Raw genomic sequence first — 26,475 nt, forward strand, 5'->3', positions numbered from 1 at the left:
GGACAGGGCAGTCCCCGCGGCCCCCGGACTCCGGCCCGGGACCGGGCCCCGCGGTCCGAGGCGGGAACCCGGGGGCGGCTTCGCCCCGCTCGGGGCGGTGTCGAGTTTGAGTTGCAGAGGCCCTTCGGGGGGAGCTTTCCTGAAGGGCGCACAGGCTGCGCTACCTGTTACTGCAGGCGGGAGGAAGAATGGTTGTTTACAGCGGCTTTTTCACCGAGATTGGCTCCAGTGCATGAGGGAGAGCGTAGACAAAAGTTGCAACTTTTGCCTGTTGTGTGACGGCAATTTCTATGTTGCTTCACATTTCACTGGGCCTGGAGGCACGCCAGCCAGTGCAGCTGCATGTTTTACACTGCTGTTGCAAATCTAAGCTGATCTTCTAAGAGGTGAGAGCAAAGAGCTAGAAGAGTGGAAGTAAGGCAGAGGAAAAGAGGTGGGAAGGATGGCAACAGCTGGATTTTTAGCCTCTTGTCTCTATTGTTCAGAATTTAGGCAGTGCTGAGGGGAATGGCAACACAGTTTTCAGATTTCTGTTGATTGTTTCTTGTTGGGATGTCTTTTCAGTTTAGTGCGAGGACCTAGTGGTACCACGTATGGCTTGTAGGCATCAAGGAGGTAGTAATAGCCGTTCACTTGAGGAGTGCGTGAATGATCAGTTCACCTGTCAGCAGTTTCCCTCCCGCAGTTATACAACATCTGAAAAGAGTTACAGGCTCACTGAGTTACGTTTAGTACACTGGCATACAGATATGCAAGTGTTTCTGCTCATCTGGGGGCCTCAAACATCTTAAATCATGTTTTATATAAATTAAATTTGTGGCTTACATTAGTCTTTACTGCATTTGTTGATTTTTCATGAGCTCTTTGACCTACCAGTCAGAAGTTCTGTAGAGAAGCTGAGCTGTGTTTTAACATCATGTTAAGGTAGGATCACACCGTCCCCTAAAGAAGACAACCCAGGTACCCTGTCCTTTGTAGACCTGGGTTGGAAATAACAAATTTGTTTGAAAGGTGAAGATAAAAAGAACTTTGTGATCATTTGTTACTGCATGGCATCATTAGTACTGAGCAAGGGACATACATATCTGGTTAGTTGATTATGTTCTTGGCCCTTACTCTACTTTTGCCCATACCAGTGTCCAACAGAAAAAAGAACAAAAGGATTTTGTCTGAAAAGTCTTATGCAGGCTGTCACATTTCCTTTTTCCTCTCATTTGCTGCAGCCAAATATCGACCGTGGTGAATTGAGCCTTGAACTGTTGGTAAGGACTGGCTTAGCTGTGGAAGGGTTCCATGTTTAAGAATAGAACAAAGGCCTTAATAGTGGCATTCAAATGTGTAGGCAAAAATAGCTGTGATGCTATTATATCTTGTTGAAAAGACTCTTGAGATTGTTTCCTTTATCTTGTGGTAGTGCTGCTCCAATAGTCAGCCTTCTTTTCAAAGTCTGGCTTGCATTATGTTTGTTTTTAAGGAGGATAATCATTGTATATGCTATTTCCATCTTTGGGGGCATGCAGTTGCTTAATGGGCCAAATGTAGCAGATCAAGTGAGGCTATGTTTGATTGAACTACATCCGCTGTTGGTCAGTAAACAGATACAGAACCACCTGTTGGCTGTGTTAATTGTTGCTTGCTCCATTTCAGGGAAAGCTGACAGCAAGAGAACGAATTCTTCTGCTATTGGACCCCGACAGTTTTGATGAATATGACATGTTTGTGGAACACAGATGTTCTGACTTTGGGATGGACTCTAATAAGAATAAGGTAGTTTTATTTCATGTAACTCTCGTTTCTTTGTCCTCTGCTGTTTAGCCAGCCAGCTGGTTGAAAATAAGCTTTTCTGTTCACATGTAATTTCTTTTATTTGTTCTGTTTTCTTTTTTGTTTTGCAAATTTCCTGTTACTACTCTCAGTTTCATTTAACAGCTTACATGGTTTACTTTTCCATTGTCTAAACTTGATACCTTTCTTATAAGGTCACCTATTTGGTTTAAACACCTCCCTGGATATTGTCTTAGATTTGTATTTTAACTAACAGAGGAGATTGCAGAGTTTTGTAGTTACAACTTTGTCAATCTAGTCAGATAGGAAGAACAAATACGGGTAGATACTTCTGCCTCCCTATAGGTACCATTAGAGTTATAGGATGAAATAACTTGGATCCGTATTTATGCCCTCCAAACTATAGAGTTGTAAAATCCTTTAGGGCCTTAACATCTGATATGTTGGGAAATTCAGACATCCATACTGATCTGTTAGCAGGTTGCAATCTGCTTGCTTAGGCAGTTTTCAGATATATGGTTATGTATTCTAAACTAACATGGTACATGAGGCTCAGCACGTAGAGGGAAAATCTATGGCGTCCCAAAGTCTCTCCCCGTAACGTTGATGCCTGATAAATTATTACATGGGAAAAGTATTTTGTTGCGATTTACTACAGGAAGGACCAATGAACATGCTGGGATGTGCAGGTGTGGGTGTTCAGTGTGAATCTTCCTGCAGCAAAAGGCCCTGTTTGCTGTGGAGTATTCTGGTTTGGGGTGTGGTGAGAAGTTGCTCCGTATCTGCCACTGCTCCGTCCTGCATACGATGACCGCAGGTTCTGTTTATGCAGTTATTAAACCAGTTCATTGGTTTTCAGTCCATCAAGTTGCAGGCTTCCACCATGAGCAGCTAGGGCGTTGGGAACTGGCAAAGGTGGATTTGTTTTCCTTTTAGTAGCCAGGAGACTGATGGGACCTGGTGCTGGGAAGGATGTCATGCTAGGCTGCCTCCCCTCTCAATGAGTGTAGGAGCAAACGTCTTTTCTTCCCTAAGTAATTTTTTACTCTCTTCCCTAGAAAACTGAAATAACTGCTGTGTTGCCTCTCGTCATACTCCTTGATGCTGCATCCCACAGTGCTGATAACACATTGCTGTTTCTGAAGATAGGAGGAGCAGCAAAGTCCTGGGAGTGACAAGAGGGTTAATTTTTTTCCTTGTCCTTCAGAATTCACCTTTCAGTGATTGTGTTTACAGAGCACAGTTTCACCACAGATGACTTAACTGTGGCCAGTGAGCTGGAATATTAGTTTAGCATTGAATTTCTCTATGTTCCTGGAACTTTCTGGAGGTAGGGTAAGACTTGTAGACCACTCTGAGCTGCTTGGGCTTTCAGGAGTCCTTTTTGTGAGACTGTGGCTGGAACTACAGGTGTGTTTCCTGCTGTTCTATGTGCCAAGAACCATGTGTTGGTAGCGGTGCTGCCTGTGCAGCCTGAGAAAAGTCCCCAGACCAGTATGACCTTCCTGAGAACAGATCACCTTGAGTAGAATGGCCCTTATGATACACTTTTTTTTTTTTTAAATACCAAGCTGCAAAAAGCATTTAAGTACATAGAATTCCTTTATGACAACCCAGTAAAGTTCCTTTTCTACCGTTCTCTTGAAAGACTTCTATATATTTCCTTTACTAAAAAGAGAGACAATATAGATAAGCAGATTTTAAGACTCACAGGCTCCTTTTCCTCCTCACCTCTTTCTTCTTCCTTTATTTACAGAGTGAAAAATAGGACAGTTCAAGTTGAAGTATTTGGGGTGACTGTAACTATACTTTTTGACCTTTCCAGGGTTGTTTTTTTTCTCTGTATCAACGCCTCCAGAAAGGTTTGTGAGCTGTGTCCATTCTTTCAAATACATCAGCTGGTCTTAATAAAAGGTACATCCTGCTTCTAAGGACATGATTTGCCTTAACTCCAGATGTGCTGAAATGTGAGGGGAAACTGCAAAATTCACTAGTCTTTATGCTAACACACAACTACTATGTGCATACCTCTAGTATGTGCAATACCTCCAGTTTTCCCTTCCAGGGCTGGGGAAAGTCTTTCCAGAGCCTCCACTGCAAACATGAAAGACCAGTCCTCTTGGAGAATCGGTCTTTCCTTCAACTTAGTATGTGTTTATTTTGGTGGATGTTATTGCTGCTTTGATTTTTTTTTTTTTTTTTAATTTTTACTGAATTTGTTTTTAATGCAGTATCCGGGAGACAGCGTAGTGACTGGCCGTGGACGGATTAATGGGAGACTGGCTTATGTTTTCAGCCAGGTATGGTTTTGCTTGTTGTTTTTTTAAATAGCATGAATTTATTCTTTGAAATAAATTCACAGTAGTTCAGTGTGACCATGTAGTAGCGCACCTGTTCACCTTTAACCAATAAGCGTAAGTATAACATCCTGTGGGAGGAAGCAGGACACTTTCAGTCAAGATGCAGCAAAAAAGCACCACTAAACTGTGTTGGGTGATAGATGCAGTTGTGACAAGAGTGAGATGAAAAGAGTAAAGAATGCAGAGCCAGCGAGAATGTTCTGAAAAAGCGAACTGTTAATGCTTCATTGGATATTGATGTGCTGAGAGATTGGAGGAGTCCTCCCAAATCACATTTTTGATAACCAGAAAGTGAATTAATGGAGAAATCACTGAGCACTTGCAAGCTTTTGGCTCCATCCCTGGAGTTGGATGTGTGTGGGTGAGCTCTCATGAGTGGCAGCACAGGGCTCTGTGAGTTCTGAGAACCATCTCCGGGTTTTCGTGCAGCGGATTGGGGCTGTTTGCTGGGGATGGCAGTTGGAATTGCAATGAGTGGAACTCTTGACAGGGCACTCTAGCAACCTTGAATTGTTTCTCAGGTTCCAACTCTCTGATTAGTTGAAGGGATTGTGATAGCATATAAATAGATAGATAAAATATACTTTTTATGTTAACATACACTTTTTATATTGAAATAAAAATATCTGAGAGGAAACACCATAGGCTGAGGTTTCTCTTGGTTAGCTTTAACACTCTGAAAGAAAGGCTTTCTTTCAGATCATTGGTAACTGCTACTCTGTTGTGGCCCACAAAGTAGCCTTTGTTCAATTTGTGATCATGGCCAAAATGATGGTTGCTGTGTGATCTCAAAGCAAGTCATACCCTCTGCCTTTTTTTGTCTTGGATACGTAGTCCTTCCAAGGAAGGACACTGTTATGTGGGCCTGAACATAAGATAGGAGCTGAACACAAACCTTCACTTTAGAAGAACATGAGTAGAGGGCAGTTTTTATATGAAAAGAATTTAAACGTGCCCCTACATGATGCACCTCTCTTTTTTTATAAAGACCTTTTTCCCTTCTCACCTGAGCTGCCATCTGAGGTGTTCATTCCTTTTTGGTTCAAATGCTAGTCATAGGCATGCTGTTTTCTGTCCACACAGTTTTTAGAGCTTCTTTGAGAGTAAGGCTCAATGGGAATCCATCAGAGAAACTCACCAGAAGTCAGCTTTGGGTTCTGTTGGTGCCTGTATGTGTCAATATCCCCTTTTTCTTCTGGATCAGTCACAGGGCCTCATGTTCATTGTTAAAGATCTTACTGCTCAGACTTGGGGGTAGCACCAATAGTCAGTTTTGGCTGACATAGTCCCTACAGCACCCATAAACCAGTAATCAGCTCTTGGAGCATAACTCATGAGAATAGGACAATGACATATTTTCAGTTTTTTACTTCTGCCAGTTTGCAGGCATATCTTACTGCTGTCCCTTGCAGTGGGACCCTTCTCACAGGTGAAATTTCTCCAGACTACTTCAGTATTGATGATGAAAGAGGAACATATGTTTGTAGAAAGAGAGAATGGTTCTGAGAAGGGAGAAAAAATGGTGAATGAGACATAGTGATTTGTGATTTTGAACATGGAATTCACTGGTAAACGCATATAAAAGATCTTTTTCCTTGCAAAGGCTTGGATTAAACAGGATCCATCTGTGGGCTGCACTAAGGGAGTTGGGTTGTTTTGGAGCAGCATACCAAATACAGAGCATTGGAGGATTATAATATTTATTTGCAGCATCTTACAACATTTTACTGAAATGATTCTTTCCCTAATCTGAAAATTTGTTTTCCCTCCAGGATTTTACTGTATTTGGAGGCAGTTTATCTGGAGCTCATGCCCAGAAGATCTGCAAGGTAATATTTCACAGGAGAAAATAAACCCCCCAAAATGTCAGCATTCTTTTTTCAATCTGTCATGTTAATGACTTGAGAGAAAATGATTTGTGACTGACTTTAGTGGACTCTGATGCATGTCATGGGGACATGAAAATGCCTGCCTCCTCATGTCAGTTAAGGTGTGAAAGCACAGGTGAACAGAGAGGTACCCCGTGGAAGCTTTTCAAATATAGGAGAGCTTTTCCAGGTAATACACACTTTGTTTAAATTAAGTTGCCTTTTCTACTGTGCTACAAAAGACGAGAGAGACTTGCAAAGTACAAATATAAATTAACTAGCTATTGTCAACTGGAGAAATGTGAAAGGACTTGGGAGAAACTTTTTCCTGTAAACAGTGCTATTTGGAAGTGTGTAATATTTATAAAAAAATATAACAAGTAAACAATCTGAAGAGAAACAGTTTTACAACTTGGAGGTCACCTTGATACTCAGAGCTTCTGTTATCAGGCACTTGTGGCTATTCATTCTTGTTTGTCTGCTTGTCTCACTGGAAAAGCTGGTGTTTGAATCCCAGGCGTGGGGAGTGCAAGAACTTTTTGATGCATGGGTGTTCAGTGGTGTGGGCTGGTGAAAACTCCCTGAATTTTCTCGCTATGGAATCAGAAACAATGTTTTTGGTGCACAAGGGCTTTTCTGGTGATGGAACTACTTTTTAGCATAGGCTCCTCAGCAGTGAGTAGGTATAAAACTAGAAAACACAAAGACTTTGGGCTGGGTAATAACCACTTTACCAAGTCTTGATATTGGGAAAGAATTGATACTACCCTTTTACACTGGAGTTTTGCAATGTCTCTTTGTGTTGGAGGGATGTAATGGTACTGGAATATTGTGATGCTTTTTACTGTTTTTCTTATCTTTTATTGCTAAAGAAGCAGGGAGAATTCTGTTAGCAGAACTAGAAAAAAATGTGAGTCCTTCCTAGTTGGTACTGTTCTTGGTTGGCATCAGTGTCAGTGGTAGGTTCCAAACATTGAAGGTACTGGATTCATCAGTTGCTTTGGGTTCAGAGTCTTTGAGGCTGCAGCCTGGGCAGTGGGGAGCTCAAAAAAGCCTGGCTGGGTAGTGTGGTATCTGTCTCACTTCCCTGAGTTCTTCTGATGGGGCTGAATTGCAGGAAGTAGAGATCTGTTCTGAGAGAGAGTCTTGGCTCCTGCAAACCTTATTGGTGGTGTAAGGGATGTAAAATGTCATGGAACATGGAAGTGAAGTTGCTTTCCTGGACATCTACCCCTTTGGTAGTAATCTTTTCCCATTTGGGATTTTTTTTCTTGGAGCTGCAGAGAGGTAGCAGTGTTTGGAATCTTGCAGCAAAGCTCCAAGCTAGGTAGGTCTGGGCTACAGATTGCTGGTTACTTTTGCAGGAGAGCCTTGTGGTCTCTGAGACCACATTAAATGCTTGTAATGGTTTCCCTGAAGCAGCAGAGACCTAGTGTGGCTCTCTTGAGAGTAATAATTGCCTGCTTGTGGTGGGGAACACTTTAAAGCCTATATACGTGTGTGCATCTATGCTGTCATGTTTCAAGACAATTGTTGAGTATATGAAATGAAGAAAAGCGTTTTTGAGAATGAATCCTGAAATGTTCCTTACAAATAATGGTATGGTGAAAAACTGTCTGGCCTCAAATGTATGAACACATTTTCAGTAGTCTGAATGTGCATATTCATGTGTGTTTTAGGAAGAACTGCAGTGTCTAAAAAAGCCTTGAAATAAATAATTATACCATATGTAAGGCCCTGGAAAACAGCAAAATGTGTCAGTAAAATTGTTTCGTTAACCTGTCTTAATAGGATAACAGGCCTTCTAGGAAGAAGCAATAAATATCAACTCGACTGTTTTTTTGAGTAAGGCATTTGCTGATGGTTTGTGCAATGTTCACATAAGCAAATGAGACCGTTCGTGGCTCACAGAGCCTCTGTTTGCAATCTGTACAGATGCTTTTTAAACGTGGGATTGTGTTTAAGTTGTGAAGTCATTCTGCAATTGTCTGCCACCACAAAATTTCAACTTTTAAATGGACATCCAGGCCCAAAGCATGAAAAACCCCTGGTTTACATTGAATGGCTGAGAGTAGGAACAAAGCCGCTCTAGAACTATACAGAGGCAGTTATCACCGATTCATGTTCACGCTGGAATTTTGGTACTGCTAAGATACTATTGATCTGAGCGGGACCCAGTATGGTTACTGTGTTTCTAGGCAGTATAAAATTCAAGGTTGCTGCAAGGATTCGGATAGACAGGACTGAAGTTTTAAAAATCTTAGTAAGTTGCAAATTTTCTGAAATAGAGTATAATTTTGAAAGGGCTAGTACCAGACAGGGAAAAGCAACTTCAGAATTCAAAATGGGGATTGACTGTCTATGTGTAGTTTTACAGAAGATTGCTTAGAGCTAAAGCACATCTTGACATAATATGCCAGTGCTGTTGTGTTATGTAAATGGCAAATATTTTACTGGGATCCAGTAAGCAGGAATATTTTATGTAAGGAATGTAAGGAACTCAATCCTCCCACTTAAGCCTCTGTTGGAGTATTGTGTATGATCTTGAGGCAATTACTCAAAATGATCAGAGATCTGGAAAACAGGATGTACAAAGAACAGTGCCTGAATTGATGATGCTTAGTCTAGAAACATGAAGGGCGATGTGAAGACCTGAAAGGAGATTTGGGGTACCTGAATGTTTATGAAGGTGGAGACAAAGTAGTAGTTAATTTCTCTCCCTGACTACTGTATATGAAGAAAGAAGTAATGTTCCTAAATTTCTGGAGGAAAGATTTAGTTTAGTCTTCTCAAAGAACTTCTAAGAAGGATAATCAAGCATTAGAATATACTGCTTAGGGAGATTGCACAGTCACCACTGCAATAAACTTTTACGATCAGATTAGACATGTATGAGGGAGTGTTTAGGGTGCAGTTGAGACGTCTTATGCACAGAGATAGATTGGTCTTCTCTGGTCCAAACCCCTGTGATCGTGTCACTTAGCACGGGGTCTGGATAAGGAGGTGTGAGTATGGAGATGAACAGCTGGTAAGGCAGATAAGTATTAAAGGTCGTGAGAGGGATTAAATGTGTATCTCTTAACCTCCAGTCTGAATGAGTCAAAGCATGATCCCTCAGTAGGCAGTTAGTGACTATGATGGTTAATACAGATAAAGGAGAAGCTGAGCACTGTGTAGGCAGTTCAAATTCGGGCATGTATTTTTTTTTTTTCTCAGGGGTGTACATTTTGGGGTTGGTTGCTTAGGGGTTTTAGCTTAGCTAGGTCAGTAATGAGGAGTTTGTGTTCATCACTAGGTCATGGATCAAGCTGCCATGGTTGGAGCACCTGTGATTGGGCTGAATGACTCTGGGGGAGCCCGTATCCAGGAGGGAGTGGAATCCTTGGCAGGTTATGCAGACATATTTTTGGTAAGTAGGCTGCTGGAGGACAAAGGAAGCTTGACTTCAACAAAGCTGGACAAAATCTTTCTTTACTTAAGTCTGCATTTGTAAGTAAACTTTTAGGTTATCGTCATCCTATTTCAGCCAGTGTTACCTGGTGGACAAAGCAGCATATATGAGGGCTTGTGAGACCTGGACTTGGGTTTCTTGGCTTTGGGCAAATTATGGTACTACCTCTACCTAGTTCTGTTTACCCATGTGATAAACAAGGGTAATGCTGAGCCTTGTAAAACACAGTGATCCAGTGAGAAGCTTTGTAGAAGCTGCACTATGCGGTGAGCTTTGTCATAAGAATGGAGGAATAACCAATTTACTTAACTGGAAGAAACCCCCAAACAACTATTTGATACTCTGATTTTTGCTAAAGTATAGATTGCCTGTGTTGGGATGTAACTTCTGTCAGGTTTGAGACAGGTGGGCATGATGTAGTTCAGAGTGTTTTGTTAGGTGACTGATGGTTGTGATCCACCACCAGCTGTCCCCGTGTCTCCTCTGAAATACAGACATGTTAAGAATTTCACACAGCAGGTTTGTTTTCAATAGGGCTGATAAAAGGTGAAAGATTTCCACTGCAGAAAAGCGTAAATCAGACACTACGCACATAAAGAAAACTTGAGAAACTTGGATCAGAAGCACCAAATGCATGTTCCGTCAAGATGGCAGGTCAGTGGGGGAAAAAAGAAAAAGGTGCAAGTCAGAGGTTTCTGTTAAAAGAACAGTATGCCATACAATGTTAACCTTACCATTTGTGGACATCCAGTGGAAGTTTGGTGTCTACAGTATTTTTGAGGCTAACACAAGAATTTTTACTCTAGACTCACTACTGATTGTTTTTTCACTGAAATGACATTTTATATGCCTACCAAAACTTTAAAGTAAGCGCACAGAACACAAACAGAATTGTGCTTGCTGTAGGAATGCGAGCACGTGGGATGGCAAGTTGGTCAGGTGCTGACAGTCTTTTGGGTTAGTGCAGTCTGGCATGATGCAGTTGAACAGTTACAGAAGTCAGTTGTAATCCAGTTGAGCAATGAGAAATGTAAATATTTTTTTGGACAGGATGCCATCTATGTTGGTGGACAGCAGTAATTCACCATTGTGTAAAACTCAAGCCGGTGCAGGAATCTGATTTTAAAAGAATCTCTGCCACAGCTGGTTAGTAAAGCCCACTCTGAGCAATAGCATACCTATATCTTCCCATTTTGGGTACATACACTTCTCACCACTCAGTCAAGTTTTGGCCCTGCAGCATCTGTTGAGGTTACACATTCCATCTTCTTTAGCAGTCATTGCATGGTATATGAAATCAAATGTATGGGAACAGAAAGAAGCAAACCAGAAGCAGTGCAATTATCTTGGTTCTATTTGCATCAGGATGTTCTCTCCAGGTATTTGTGTCAGTAAATAAAGCAAGCTGTCCTCTCCCTGTCTGTGAATTCTTGCAGAATCTGTGCACAGACTTAAAGATGTACTTTTAGGTAAAACTAGATGTCTTTTTCTATTACAGAGAAATGTTCTGTGTTCTGGGGTAGTTCCACAGATCTCCCTCATTATGGGTCCCTGTGCTGGTGGAGCTGTGTATTCACCTGCTTTAACTGATTTCACATTCATGGTGAAGGTAAGGCTGGAGTATATCCTGACCTGCTGCTGGTAAAATTCATCAGACACAAACTGACCCCACATGAAAAGGTTTATTTAGGGTTTTTTTTGAGATGTTCTCCTGCTCTGGAGTAAGCTTATTTTTCATGAAAAGTCAAGAAAAACTTTCCCAAATAACTTGTCGTTAATTGCATTTTCAGTGGATTTTTAATATAATGCATTTAGGGGTTTTTAAGAAACTTGCCCCTGTGTTCTGCTGTTTTCTTATGTTGGGGAAGGCCTCTAGAGTGGCTTTTCCTTGGGTGATTTGCAGCTTTGGCCTAGTATTTACTGTGTGTTTTTGCTTTTCTCCCTCCCTCAGGATACATCCTATCTTTTCATCACTGGCCCAGATGTAGTTAAGTCTGTTACCAATGAAGATGTCACCCAAGAGCAGCTTGGGGGTGCGAAGACACACACTGCTGTATCTGGTGAGAGCTGAGTACTTAACACACTAACTGTTCTTTAAATTAAGTGGCATAGTTGTTCTGGCTAAACAGCTGATTGTCTAATGCAGGTTTTTGTTTGTACTCATGAGTGTCGAGTCTAAGTGATAAAACTCTCCTTAAGCACAGGATCTTGCTCTGTATAGGGCTCTCTTGCCAGTCCTTCTTCATAATGGAAAACAAAACAGCAAAAAGTTGGGAGTGTGGGAGAGTTCTGGGATTTGGAAGAGAAAGTGGCAAATCCACAAAAGAGTCTAGAAGTGGGAAGGTTGTTGGAGGGCAGGGCTTAGCGCTGCAGGCTTGGGGTGGTGTGAGGTTTTTTGTTTGTTGTCTAGAAATTTGCATGGGTTGAAAGATTCTTAACAATCCCTTGTTTGCTTACTAACATGATTGATTGAACTTCTTAACTGTAAACCAAGTGGCACTGTGAGATTAAGCTCCCCACTCCCCTGGCCCCCCTGGGGAAAACTTGGTGATTCATGAATCTTCTCGAGGCTCAGAGTGACTGACTGTGGGATCTCAAATTCTATCCAAACTGAACTGGTGATGAACCAAAACCACACACATAGACACTGCTCAGATTCAAAATTTATAAAGGAACTTGCAGTCCAAAGCCGGAGTGCAGCACAGTAATCGCTGGATTGAATTCCAGCTAGGTCTGTGGCAGCTGATAAACCAGTTTTCAGTATTTTAAATATGAGAGCAACAATCCAGACCGGCTGAGGAGGAAGTCAGATACAGCCACGCATTTTCTACATATTTTTAGCTGGTCAAAAACTCCTGATTGTTAATAGCTTGGGTTTAAAAATTCTTGCTATTAGTTGTTTGTGTCTGTATTGGTACATACTTGAAAATGAAATCTTTCAGAATAATTTCACTAACTGCTTAACTCTTTCTTTCCAGGAGTTGCACACAGAGCCTTTGAGAACGATATAGATGCTTTACTTAATCTTCGAGAGTTCTTTAATTATTTGCCTCTTAGCAACCGTGATCCAGCTCCAGTCTGTGAATGCCATGATCCCAGGTAAGAGGAGACTGGCTGAAATCTGTGGTCTCTGTCCACCGAATTTCATGGCTTCCCTGGCTCAAGGAGTGTAAAGAAATGTGTTTAGCACCTGGGATCTTGGCTGATAATTCTGCACTGTGGTGTGTGAATATGGGAAGTGTTTCAACATGCATGTGTACATGCACACATGCTCACTGATGTAACTTTTCTATCTTCTGAGAGTAATGTTATGCAGGCTGTGTACAGATGGGGAAAGGTAATCTCAGTGTAGGTGGGCTGTCACAGTTCCTTAAAACAAGCAAGTGAGGCACAAGATAGCACAGTGAACAGAAGAGGAGAGAATGTGTCCTGCTTTGTCAGTTCTGTGTCTGTAGGGTGAGTTCTGTTAAGGTTAGAGGTGGGGAAGCAACAAGGAGGCAAAGGAGGCAGAAAGTTTTATTTATTAGGTCTGTCAGGCTTATGGTGCAGTAGGCCATGTAACAAAGGAAGGACTTGAGCCCTTTCAAGAGGGGAGAAACGTCGACTGTCAGGATTTTTACTAGAGAATTTTTCCAAGAGCTAGAGGGACAGCCAGAGAGCCAGCACAGGGCTGACTGAGGAGACAGCCTGGCTAATAGCGTTAAAGCCAGAGAACGTCAGTGGGGTGAAGGCATTTTGACTCAAGATCCAGTTGCACCCCCAGTTCAGCACTTTCTATAGGGAACTCCTAAGAGGTTGTTGCCCTTCCCTGTATGGGAGCTGCTCCTGAGTTTGTTCCTCTCAGTTCTGCAGCTGCGTGTGATCATGTCTTGTGGTTGCTACACGCATGGAGATTTTAACATGGGAGTTGGGAAGGTTTATCTTCTCTTCGTGCTTCACTGTTCTTTGTAATGTCTTTGAAACAATTTGTTTGGGGAGTGGTTTTTTTTGATCAATTTTACAAATCTCTGCTCTGGTACCTGAAATACATTGTTCGCTATTAGAAAAATAAATTTACCAGTTGCTTTTAGAGAATGGTCATACAGGTCAATTAGTTACTGGTCCTATTTTTTTCTAAGATGTTGATCTTTAGGAGTTTATGAAACTAGAAGAGTGTTCTGGTTTGATAGTGACAAACCAAAGCAAATATCTTATTTGGTAAACTTGGAGGATTATGTCTGAGGTTATCATGTTCTTTATAAGCATTCAACAAGTTGTACAGGATAATTACCCTCCATGGACTTGAATGTGATATTTTAATTCCAGTCTGTTTTTCTTAATGTATCTCATAATAGGCAGTTTATTTTCTGTGAGAAACTGCCAGTTGCATTGTAGCTACTAATGTAGCAGAGATCAGTTCCCTTATTTTCTTAAGGGGGACAGACGTGCCACCAGATACCTCATTAGAGAATCACAGTATAAAAAATGCTCAATGACTTTTACTAAACTTCAGTTTAGTAGCCTTTATACATGTGAAGACAAATCTATTTTTACATTTTTGCCTGTTTTTATAGCAGCATCTCCAATATTTCTCCGATTTGTGGTCTTAATGCTTACACTGGTAATATTTCATCTGGACATACTGACATATTAATAGATAACCTTTGGCTTTGAATGGGTATGTTTGATCCTTACTGCTACTCCAGTCAGAGCTCATTCCTCTAGGCTAATTTATTTCTTACAGCATCATTTTCACACCACAAAAAATTGCCATAAATAATGCAAATTACATTAACATGCTTTTGTCTTCATTGAGAAGTCCAGAAGCTGGTGGGGTTGTTTTGTTTTGGGGTTTTTTTTATTCCTCTAGGTAGGTAGGTTCTTTGTGGTGTTGAAAAATGTCAGTCTTGGTTGCTGAAGCTTCTGTTGGTTGGAGTTTTTGACATCAGTGGCCTGGGTTCTAAAGAGTTAGAATGTTCCTTATAGTACCAGTTGACTAATGGTGAATATGTCCTCTGCCTTTGCAGCGTGTCTTTGCATTTGATATATTGTGTGGTGTGATTTTGTCTTTATGTGTCTTTGACTATAAACAAATTTTGTTTCCTCTAAAGCCTGAAGTATACATACAAATTTCTGCAGGAGGTTATTATCAATTCTTGGTAACAGAATATAGTTTCTCTTTTGTATTGAATGAAAACCAGTATCAGTCTGGGTGACAGTGTCTCACACTGTCGCAGGCTTCACATGACTGCTTTGACGATGAGCAGCAGTTCCTTCCTGATAAGGGGGATCTGTAAGAAACACAGTCCTCAACCTCTTAAGTCCAGTGACTCTGCTAGCAACCTCCAGATGTCTGTTATCTGCGATGCTTTGAAGGAGATTTTGAAACTTGTGATATCCTGGATAAAGTCGTAATTTTGATGGCAGTTGTTAATTTTAATGCTGTTATTTCCCTCAGTACTTTACAGCACTGTGAATTTACGGGTGCAATAATTTCATTTTTCCGCTTTCCTTATCCTTTGAGGTACCACAGGCAGTGGACAGAACTTAGAGCACATTCATACTGACCACATGGACAAGAAAACTTTTACAGTCTTTTGTAGCTTGGGGTTTAGTATGATAAAATGGCTTGCTTTCATCAGATGAAGGTTTCACAATAGCATTTTATGGAAATATTTGCATGCAATACTCTTAATCATGTGGAAAAAATACTTGAAGTGTTGCTGTCATTTTTATTCTATTAATAGATGTATCTCTTACCCTCTCAGCAAGGAGATGTGCCTCTAGTCCTGCATGTGTGAGGGAGCACAGAGACAGCCCTGGGGCTTGCTTATTAGTTTTTGCTTGATTTTGACAAACTGCAGATCGTTTCCTTCAGTTTTAAATGGGATGTCCAGAGCCTTGTGTTGTCTTGTTTTAAATACACTAAATCATGGCATTGTTAAAATTGTAATTCGTTAAGAACTCCACAGAAAGACCATTTACAACAAATATAGATTGGTATTTTTATGCACAAATGGCACAAATGCAGTACTGCCTGAAGCCTTCTCAGTGGTGACTCGTAAAAACTAACACCCCCCGCACTGGGACTGTGGATGAATGCAAAGACCCAGTGAATGCTGACACTTGTAGGTCCTTAATGAAATGAGTATGATCAAAGATGGAGGTAACTGATGGTGTCAGCTGCTAACAGGGAGGCTGCCCTTTGTGAAATGTAAAGCTCCACATGAAGTGCATCACTGTCGTGTTAAGCAGAGTAACAGCAAATTCTTTAAACGCAGCCATCAAACTGAAGAAGCTGAGTGGATGTTTTCCCCACCCATGAATCTCTGCTTGTTTGGTGACAGGGCAGATAAGTACAGAAAGGTTTCTGGTTAAGTGTATTCAAAATCACGAGTGCATAGCACGGGCAGGGACAGGATCAGTTGTAAATGTGCAGTAGATCCAGGTGTATGACCGGAAACTTTGCTCTGCCATTGGGAGAAAGAGTTTTGCCTGTCCAGCTGCAAGGGCTGGAGGCTCTTCTGCTGCTTGACACTTGTCCTGCCAAATCCTTTTCCCTGTGGCTGCATCGTGCCCCTCCGCAGTGTCCTGCACACCCAGTGCCCCCTGCTCCTTGCAGGCTCCGGCTCCCTGCCGGTACTCCCCGTGAGTCATGTTGGGCTCTTCTAGTCAAAGAGGAGAAAGAGTATTTCCAGGAGATGGTTTCATAAGCAGAGGTGCCTGTAGAAGAGTGGTCTCCTTTGGGAAGAGATCATTCAGGCTTCTGCCCTGGTACCCGAGGGCTCAGTGGCCTGAAGCTCAACTGGCTGAGACGAAGAGGCCTGTTTCTTCTCCCAGTATTTGAGAGGCAGTTTCTGTGAAGTCTCAGAGAGGTGAAATTGTTTGCCTGAGATTTTGGCCTTGGCGTTCATCTGATCTGTAAATGTTGTTGGTCACATTTACTTATTTTCTGCAGTGACCGGTTGGTTCCTGAGCTGGACACAGTTGTCCCAGTTGAATCTACTAAAGCCTACGATATGCTGGATATCATACACTCCGTAAGTCTCCTAGCATGAGCACTGTTGAGATTAATATGGATGTATTATATTCTGTGTGTAAATAATTGAAAGAAACCAATAGAATGGCACTGAAGATTAACATTTTTTTAGTCTTCGCAAGTTATTCTTTTTACCTGTGTAGTAGCTGTGAATGAAGCGACAACAAAAACTGCAGAAAAAAAAAAAAAGATCTTGGCAGATGAAAGGAATCCTAAGATTTGTTTTCAGGATACATCTTCTTATGCTCCATGAATAACTGTACAGATGAAAGATGCTGTAATTCAGTTTTCTCTCTGGGGTTGAAATCCCCTTCCCCCTTGTCTTGAGTTCTATCACTTCCTTCCCTCCCTGCACCTTGTTATTACTGTCTTGAATTCTGTCACTTTTTTATAAAAGGTAATAAACCACATATAGAAGATTTACCCTTCTCTGTTTTTTCTGAAAGACAGTTATGTACACAGACAGTACAAGAATATTTTTTTTTAATTGCAAGTCAAGCTCTTGAAAGCTTGGAAACTCCAATGTTTTAAGTTTGACTAAGGCAGATCTCCTGGGAGGGTGGCAGGGAAGGAAGCATCTTACTGTTTTTTAAAAAATCTGAAAGCCAGTATTATTACAGTGTATAAATAATGGCAGTTTTATTAAAGCAGCATAGGCAATGCTGGTGGTAATTCTCTTGGCTATGAGTACTTCACTTTTCTGGTTTTAATAACTTAATATATTATAAACACTTGGGCAGAGAACACAGTTGTAAAAGTTTTATCACATGAAAGTGTTACAGCCCCCTGTAGAGCACCCTGAGAGTCCGAATTTTGAATATTAAAATTTCCAGCTGCTGCTTCTACCACTCTAAGTTGAACGGCAGGTGTGCCAGGGTTCTGAGGTGCTGAGGAAGACAGGAACAACTCCATTTCACAGGCGACCCAAACAAACGGCAGGGGCGGGGAGTTCGGCTGTGTCTGTAGGACCTTTAGAAATACCTCCCTCTTGCTATTTTATTTGTCTGTCTCTCCCCATAGGCTCATTCAGCTAACACGTTTCAGATTGCAACTGGCTGCATTTAGACTCATTTTAGTGGAGAAGGCAAGCTCAGGATGTTTTTAATCTCTGGCTTCTTCCATTTTGGATTTTAGTACTACCTGTTCCAAGTTAAAAGGTGGTATTTAAAAAAAATTTTTTTTAGTAAATTAGGAGAAAAACCAACCCCAACCCTCCCACAGACTTTGAGAAGTATTAAGGAAAGAAATAAACCTACTTTAGCACTACTTACATTTTTCACAACTTTTCATTTGCCTCAGTCTCAGAAGTGACTGGCAAACTGGCAAACTGCAGTCTGTACAGGCAGAATTGTCACAAACAGTTGAAAACAAGGAATTCTAGTAAAAAACACTAGGCAGCCATGTATAGGTGTCGCTACTGCTCCATGTATAATTATGATCTCTTTTGAACCTGTGAATTTTGATGCTGCTTTACACACCAGTGGATGTCACTTTGCAGAGCACGCGCTGGAACTTCAACCCCCGAAAGAAGCGCAGCTGCCAGGGGGTGGTGGTTCCAGAGAGATGTGTTTGATGTACCACCTGTACTCCTCTACTGCAGATAAAAGTGTTTCTTCGTTCTCCACTACCTGCATTGTCAGTGACTTTGGGGGAGGTGGACACAGCAGAGCATCCTGGTCTCAGTTATTAAGCGCTCTGAACTTGCAGAAAAATGGAGTATATACTATATGTGCACTGGAGAGTTTCTGAGCTCTGTGTAGTACTATTTGCTTTTTTTCACTGGAAATTGTTCCTTAAAGTGTGGTCTGCCAATAATTAAGTTATGAGAAAGAAGTTCCTAACATCTGATTTGAAGTTTTAATTTGTTATAAGCTAGGGAAGAAGGCTTACAACAGAGGAAATGTCATAAAGACGTTCTCTGATGGAATGCTGAAGTGGCCGTTTTGATAAGAGCAGCACTAGTTACTTCCTGGAATGAAGACTGCAAAGATGACTGAAGGGTTCCCTTCTTCCCTTTGGTTGTGTGTGGGTTTTTGGTTTGTGTTTTTTTTTTGTTTTTTTTTTAAATTCTGCAAATTTCAAAATGTTTTAAAAGTTCTGATGCTAATAAAACTGCTTTTGTGTTTGCCTGTCTATATAAATATACATATATGTGTCCATCCTCATAAGGGTTCTACCAACCTCTCCCCCTTGCAGATTGCTGATGAGAGGGAATTCTTTGAGATCATGCCTTCCTACGCCAGAAACATTGTTGTTGGATTTGCCAGGATGAATGGACGAACTGTTGGGATAGTGGGCAACCAACCCAAAGTAGCATCAGGTTAGAGCCGGCTGTACGAGTCCTGTGTGAAACTATTTAACAGTGTTTGTGCCTTCTTTCTGCTCTGACTTTTTTTGCATTCTTTGTAAGTCTATCTGGCTCTGAGATGAACTGTTTAGGTTTCACATGGCCCTCCACCCATTCGCACTGTATTTTTCTACCACTTTTTTGTTTTGAATCTCATTGTAATGCAGCTGTGATGCTATAAAACTAACTGAAGAAGTTAATTTCTTTAGTGGATTGACAAGGTGATCTTGCTCACAGGCAATTAAGTGACTGCTGTATCCAGCACAAGAGGAGTGGTAGGAGCACATAAACAGGGTGGGCAGAAGACCACCACTTAGCTGGCAGCAGCTTGCAATTAACTGGATTAAGCATAATATGGAAACTGCATCCTTTCATAGCATTAAATGCCTAAAACTCTTCTGGAGGGTGAGGTAACTTTTTTCTTGGTGTCAACTTGCTATAGTGAGAACAGCACAAAGCTTTCAGACAGAAGTGTGGAACTCTTGATCTCAAATAATTTAGATATGAGGGTAAAACATGTAGGTGTAGCTAAAATCACCCTTTTTAACTGTTGAGGGGTTTGGCTTTCTTTCCTTAACTACGTAATTTTTGAAGTGACTTTCACCAATAAGAACTTTCTGGTTTGCTCCTTGTTTTTAATTTTTGTGCCTTTTTGTTTGGAAAAATCAAATGACCCAATATGATGTTCTGTTCTTTTGTAATCTTGTCAAGATATGACTATCAAGATACTAGACAGCAGGTTTTCATATTACTTTAATCTTCATTTGATATTCTCATTTTTAACAAAGATTTTTATTTAATGTTTCACATAGATGCTTTTATACAAAATGTGTTTCAGTTTAATATAGTACATAATTCTAAATGGCAGTGAAACAGAACAGAAATATTTTGCAGCAATGTTTACCAAAAATGCTGATCTTTCCCAAAATATTAGTGGACCATTTAATGTTGGGTGTTTTGTTTTTTTGTTTGTTACTTATTTTTTAATGGAGAACTCTATAGCCTTTCATGACTGATCTGAAAAAAAAATCAATAAAGAGAAAATGACAGAAAAAAAAATTTAAATTAGAAGAATATAATTAATTTAAACTGCTACTTTTTGGAGTATGAAGCCTCTATATACAGTTGTCAGAAAAATGAAATGAGTGCCTGTTGAACGTGGCGTGTATATATAATCTTAGTTCTAAACCAGCAAGACTTCATGGTGGATAATCTCCACATCATCTACAGATGAGCTTTTGTTTTAAGAAGACAATACAGCTAAAATAGAGTGTGATTTTGACATTGCCTTGAATTATTGCCATTGGATCATTGGAATTGTTAACACCTCCCCTGTTTTCTTGACTTTAGGGTGCTTAGACATAAATTCTTCTGTGAAAGGAGCCCGCTTTGTTCGTTTCTGTGATGCTTTCAACATACCGCTGATTACTTTTGTGGATGTTCCTGGATTTTTGCCAGGTATGTCTTGCCATCAGATTCCAGCTTGTTGCAGGGTGGTGGTGGTAAAAACATGGTTTAGAACCTCCGTGAGAAGACCTTTACTGTAGTAGACTTAAATAAGCCAGGTTTTACAGTACCACCTTTGGGAACAGAGATTCTGTATTCTAACTACAGTAGTCACCACAAAGGGTATTGAAATACACAATAAATTGCAGGTAAATTAAATAAGTGCCTAATGATGGCACGAATATTGCTGTCAGCGTGTTCTGAGATCACAGAGCTCTGCTGGATTTCACTGCAGAGGGCCAGTTTGTGCAATAAGTTAATGCTGTAATGTTTAGCAGTCTGATGGAGACACAGGAATGACCAATTTGCCAGGCCCAAGAGTGGGTATATCATGATCTGGAAAACTACATCCTACTGTCTGGAATCCCAGCACAAGTGCAAAACTGGGGCCTGTCCAAGAAAAAAACAACACCAACCTGTATTCCCTGGAGATGTGCCCTTGTCATAAATGCTATGGAAGTTACACTGGTTTTGTTATTTTAATGAGACTCCATGTCCCTTTAAATGCTCAGCTGTTTTATTTAGATGCCTGTATGCTGGGTGGTATGCTACCAGAAGGCCCTGCAAAGACTCTTGCTTCCTGAGAGGTTGTGGAAAGCAGCCCAGCATACCCTAGGATTGCATGAGAGCCCAGCACTGCTCCTTCTGGGGGCAGGCAGCCACTGGTCAAAGCAGTGCTAGGAGTGAATATGTGTTCCAATCAAATCTGCTTGGCCCTGGAGTTACTCAACTAACAGAGGCCCATTTTGCTATCCAAGCTTTGCTGCAGGAAGAGAAACCATCTACCTCATCTGCAAGCTTCATCTGCTCTATTTAATGCCCAAATGTGTAGAAGGATGAAGCTGGAGGGGGGGGGAAACCAGTATGTCCTTGGTTGCCGTTGATTCAGTGACACACAACCCTGCTCCCTGTATCTTTGAAAGCCTAGGTTCTTGCATAAAAATGCCCATGACTTTGAAGCTTTGGGTAGATCAGTAAGGGAAGGCCTGAGACTAGACAGCATAGGCTATATGAGCAGTTAGTGTTAAAATGTCCTATAGGAAAGCAGACCGAGAGGAATATAAATGTTATACTGATAAACACGTTTGTACAATTGAATATAAGGTTAAAACTGTTGTATAAACCAAAGTTTACCTCAAGGCCTCTACAGATACCCAAGCACCAGAATGTCACCAGTCAGCATTCCAGTTCTGATTTCAGTACAATCTATTGGGCATGTTTTAATGATAAGGCAAGACAGAAGGCATTAACAGACCCTTCCTCTTCCCTCTTGCCCTCTTTCCTTTCTCTCCTGCTGCAGACACACCTCCTCCTCTGATGTGGACCAGGCAGCGACTTAGTTCACTTCAGAGGCCACTACCGGAATCTAGATTTGGGCACTTGCTCAGAACCCAAGAACAAAGCTATTTCCATATAGCCAATGAAAAGTCATAACTTAATATTGTATAATAGAATGTTGGTTTGAAAGTAGATAAATGGAAGATAAAAATAGAGAAAGGTAAAGAGAGCTGAGGCTTGATAAGTGATCCGAAACTGTTGTATTTTAAGGAGTTTGGCAAGAGTAGTACATTAGTATTAGAAATTTCAGATTAAGTAATAAATTCTGAGGGTGTTGATCACCTCATTTCCCTGGTCAGTAGAGAGGAAGAATCTGTCACACAGATCTGGCTCACATAGGTGTACGAAACCTCGCACAGTGTTAGTGACCCAAACACTTTCAATAGCCCCCAATGTCACAGGTGTGCACAGAGATGACATGTAATGCATTCATATCCTGTAGCTGGATAAAAATGCCTATTTAGAACAAGATTGGGACTGAATCTATGGCCAGAAAAGATTTTATGTTATTGGCCATGGGTAACAGTGTAAATAGTTCAAGTAACAGCTGAACTGAGCTTATACCTGAAGCATTTTAAGGGACTGACTACTCAGTGAATTAGAAACTGAGGCTGTGACTGGATTGTCTGTGAGTGCTCTCAGCTTCTGGGCCTAGGCTGAACATCCCAGCCCAGGCTGCCTTGTGGGATGAGAAGACGTGGCAGTTCTGATTTCTGCTGCTGGGGAGGCTCTGCAGGCTTGACAAGTCCCACTGGCTGGAGGGAAATACTGGAACCAAAAGTGAAACTGCACTTGAGAACAGACATTTGTAAGTGTAGGCATAAATTACTAGACACTCAAATTACCCTTGAGAGGAACCATTAAAGTCAAGCCAAACAACTCCAAAAAACCCCCAAACTCACAAAAGAATTTTTACTTAAAAATCTTGCTGTTTTTAAAAAAAAATCCATTAAAAATATCCCAAAGTACTCAGGTTATCTCAGGCACTGAAAGCAAAAGACAATAGGTGGATAAACTGCTAGAAGGTACTTGCAGAGTTCTATCCAGTGGTCTGAAACTCGGAAATCCTAGAAATAAAGTCCATGGGATTGCTGTTTTCTAGTCAACTCAGCTAGGGCTGTGCTTGGGACAGAGCAGTGGTGAACACCCTGTAACGTGGATGACACACGTTCCTATCTGCTGCATATGACTGCTCTCCAGAAGCACCTGCGGTGAGAGTCCTTACAGAGGAATTCATGCTCTGTCTTTTAACGTTCATTATCTTGGGCTTGCTTGAAGGAACAGGTATGGTAGCCAAGCTGCCGTTCCTTATGGCCTAGAAAAAAGGGGATTTGGAAGAGTGGATTCCTGGGGAAGTGTATCTAGGTTGTTTTCACTGCTAGTCACATTTGGAGTCTTGAAAATGATGTAACTGTATTTTGTTCCTAGGAAGATACCATCTGGTGAGTGTTATGATTCTGACCTTATATACACCTATATGCTGCTTTGGCAAATTTTTTGTGGAGTTGCTCGGCATCTTACGGAGAATGTTGCCTGGATATTGCCTTCTCCTGCACGTTAACATGGCTCTGGCTGCCGGTGATGGATGATGACAATTGCATATGGGGTTTTGTGAATTCCCTGGAGTGAAAAAAAATTGTTTATCATTTGTAGGTACAGCTCAGGAGTACGGTGGAATCATACGTCACGGTGCAAAATTACTGTTTGCCTTTGCAGAAGCAACTGTGCCTAAAATTACTATCATCACCAGAAAGGTAAGCTGGCGCAATTCCATGGTGTTCTTTAGAGTTCCTGTTTTCACTAGTATCAATTTTAGTTATGTGAAGCTTCATCCATCTGCCCCACTTCTGCTTTCTGTCATTGTCACATCTCTGTCCCATCTGGTAACACTTCTTCATGTCAGGTTACAAGAGGCCATTTCTTCTATTCTCAGACTATTACCTCAGCTCCTTCATTCCTTTTGTCTCGGCCCTCCTCTGAAATTCTATGTTTCTGCTCTTTGCTTTCTCCCTGGAATGCCTTCAGCTAAGGATTTGTCCCCTGTCACCCAGTTTGTCTCACTCAGGATATGCCATCTGCATAAAGCAAATCTTTGCAATCTTCTTTCTGTTTTTGCTGCTTTGGTCTCCTTTTCCAAAACCTGAGTGCTAACTCTGTCTTTCTTCTGCTGCGTCTGTGGGTTTAATGCTCGCACGGTTTCTGCTCTTCTGTATACTTTTGCTATAGTCTATTTACTTTTCTTCCTTTCTCTTTTTCTCTAAGGCATCAGACACCATGCTGCCATAAGCTCTGGGGACCTTCTGGGTCCTAAAAGACTTAGTTTTTTCCTTGCTGGTCTTTCCCTATTGCTTGTTTTTCTGATAAGTTTTTGACTTGTCATGGTAACAAAGAAAAACAGAACTTTTCCTGTCCCTTTGCTTTCTCTGCTTCTTTTGAATGTCACATCCTTTACTTCCCAGGCTTGCAGCTTTGCTGTAGTTTCCAGTAATGATTTGAAATGACTGTGGTGCAGTTTGCTCTGCAGTTATGCAGTACCTGTTCATCTGTCCCTGGACCACTTCCAGTACCAGAGGGGAGCATTGCAGAGTCCGAGTGCTGCATTCCCTGGCCAGGAGAGCCCAGCACTGGGCTGACTGGTTTGGCTATGTGCAGGTGGAGGCCTGGTGTTCCAGGCATATGCAGATTCCTCTCTACCTGCCATCAAGAACGGTCTTGGTTACCAACAGCCCGCTTCTTGCTCTTCTGTGGCTCTAGCTGAAGAGATGTCTAGTCTTAGGACATGGCTGTAGCAAAACAGAGATGCTCATGCTCTCTTCCAGGTAAAATTTAGTGCCACTTGTCTTTGGAATAGTAAAAACTGCAAGAGGAATGTAGGCTACTGCTGCTGTGAGGTCATGTCATGCTAATTAATCCCTTGGGGTTTGTTTCAGGCCTATGGGGGTGCCTACGATGTGATGAGCTCAAAGCATTTAAGAGGAGATGCAAATTATGCCTGGCCCACTGCGGAGGTGGCAGTGATGGGTGCGAAGGTAGGTGCAGGCTGACTCTCACGCTGGGGTGCAGCAGCGGCCCAGCAAGATAATGACAACTGGTATTTTCACTGAAGCAGCTTCCCTTTGTGGCCCGTAGCGGGGAAGGGGCTTCTAAAGCAGACAGCTTTCCTCTCTATGGGCTGCATTACTGTCACTGACCTGTAGGCTTTATCCTTCTAGGGTGCTGTTCAGATCATTTTCAGAGGAAAAGAGGCAAATGCAGAGGCCGAATACGTGGATAAGTTTGCAAACCCCTTTCCTGCTGCCATGAGAGGTAGGGTTGTCTCCCACTTTGTGTCCCATGTTTGAGTTTGCCATTGCACCTAGGTAAATTTGTAGCTAGTGAGTAAACTTTTTGCTAATAAGTTATTTAGGCAAGACATTTGTATCTGAATCAGAAAGGTGATGCTTAACCATCGCTTGTGCATGTGAAGGAAAAACACATCTAGACACAAAACACATGTTCAGATGGAGAGAGACTGGTGAGATGTGGGGACTGCACTGAAAAGCATATATTCAATTTTGTAGATACTAGAAAGCAACTCAAAACTCAGACTTTTCCTTAAAAATACAGGTGCTTTGATGATCTGTTTGACAGTCCTAGCTGCAGACCGGTGGCCTTAAGAAAGGGTCAGAGTCTAGTTCTGTTCAGTGATGTCCCGCAGGACTCTTTGGAGTAAATTTTCCCACTGTTTTTACTTCTGAATTTTGCTTCTAGCTTTGAAACATTAACTGTGCTCTGGAAGGCAGTTCTGTAGACTCTGGAGTCAGCACTCTCTGTTTCCAGTTACGCTGGCTTACTCTGTTCGTTGGTTTTGTACTTCATTTAAATCCCATTTGTAGTGCCACAGAGTTGGGAAGACTTTGCCAAGCTGTTTTCTACCACAACCACCGTGTACAGTAGAAAGGGAACCCTCTGGCTTTGCAGTAGAATATTACTGCTGTTTGAGCCAGAAAAAAGGCTCCTGCAGGTGTAGTGCTGGGATGTCTCTTCTAAGCAACACTTCTCAACCTTGAAACCAGACTAATAGTAGCACATGGAAAGAGAGGGTATACAGGTGCAGTACTCAGTGAGTAAAGCCCCATCCTTAACATTTTTTGGCTTGCTAACTTTTGGAAAAATTAAAAAAAGCAACCATTTCTAATTAAAAAACTATTGACACAGGAATATTTCCTTTTCAGGTGGTTTTAATTATTTTCTTAATTTGTAACTTGTGAACTGTTTATTCCAAATATGTTTTGATTTTGCTAAATTACATTAGAACCTAGATACAGAAGGCTGAGGCAAACTCTACATGGTTGGTCAGGGGTCTTTTTGTTTTGTTACAGGGTTTGTTGATGACATCATTCAACCTTCGACCACCCGCATGCGCATCTGCCATGACCTAGATGTGCTGGCTAGTAAAACACAGTCCAGTCCCTGGAAGAAACATGCCAATATCCCCCTGTGAGGGTCAGGTGGGGCCTGGCCGTGCTGGAGGACCTGGTGGTATTCTGAATGCAAATACTGTTTACTTGGTGGTCCACTTTGCAATGGAAATAATTATTTTCACATTGATTTGGCTAATGACTATTAATAAATTATTATAGTACGTATCTCATTTAATTTGGGATTTTATGGGTTCATTTGTATAAACCTTTTCTGGTGGGTTAATGATCAGTGCGACCTGCAGTGCCCACTGCAGGGAGGTGTCACGGATTGCTCCAGGTCAGATGGTCCCTTGGCTCCTTCACTCCGTGGGCCCTGGAGGGGGCTCAGACAGGCGGAGC

At 41.5% G+C, this 26,475-nt stretch overlaps 1 protein-coding gene across 1 annotated transcript; it reads left to right on the forward strand.

Moving 5' to 3' along the window:
• Positions 1-916: 916 nt before the first annotated feature.
• Positions 917-26,449, forward strand: PCCB (propionyl-CoA carboxylase subunit beta). The gene is made up of 16 exons (XM_026855390.1): positions 917-924; positions 1,475-1,550; positions 1,648-1,767; positions 4,017-4,085; positions 5,918-5,974; positions 9,309-9,422; positions 10,963-11,073; positions 11,416-11,524; positions 12,443-12,563; positions 16,402-16,483; positions 18,679-18,802; positions 20,180-20,287; positions 23,327-23,427; positions 24,604-24,702; positions 24,886-24,979; positions 26,035-26,449. Exons 1-16 carry the CDS (start codon positions 917-919, stop codon positions 26,154-26,156), a joined length of 1,515 nt encoding a protein of 504 aa, XP_026711191.1. The 3' UTR covers positions 26,157-26,449.
• The last annotated feature ends 26 nt before the right edge of the window (positions 26,450-26,475 follow it).

This window comes from Athene cunicularia, assembly GCF_003259725.1.
Source record: "Athene cunicularia isolate RWA chromosome 9 unlocalized genomic scaffold, athCun1 chr9_part2, whole genome shotgun sequence".
In the NCBI taxonomy this organism is placed as follows: domain Eukaryota; kingdom Metazoa; phylum Chordata; class Aves; order Strigiformes; family Strigidae; genus Athene; species Athene cunicularia.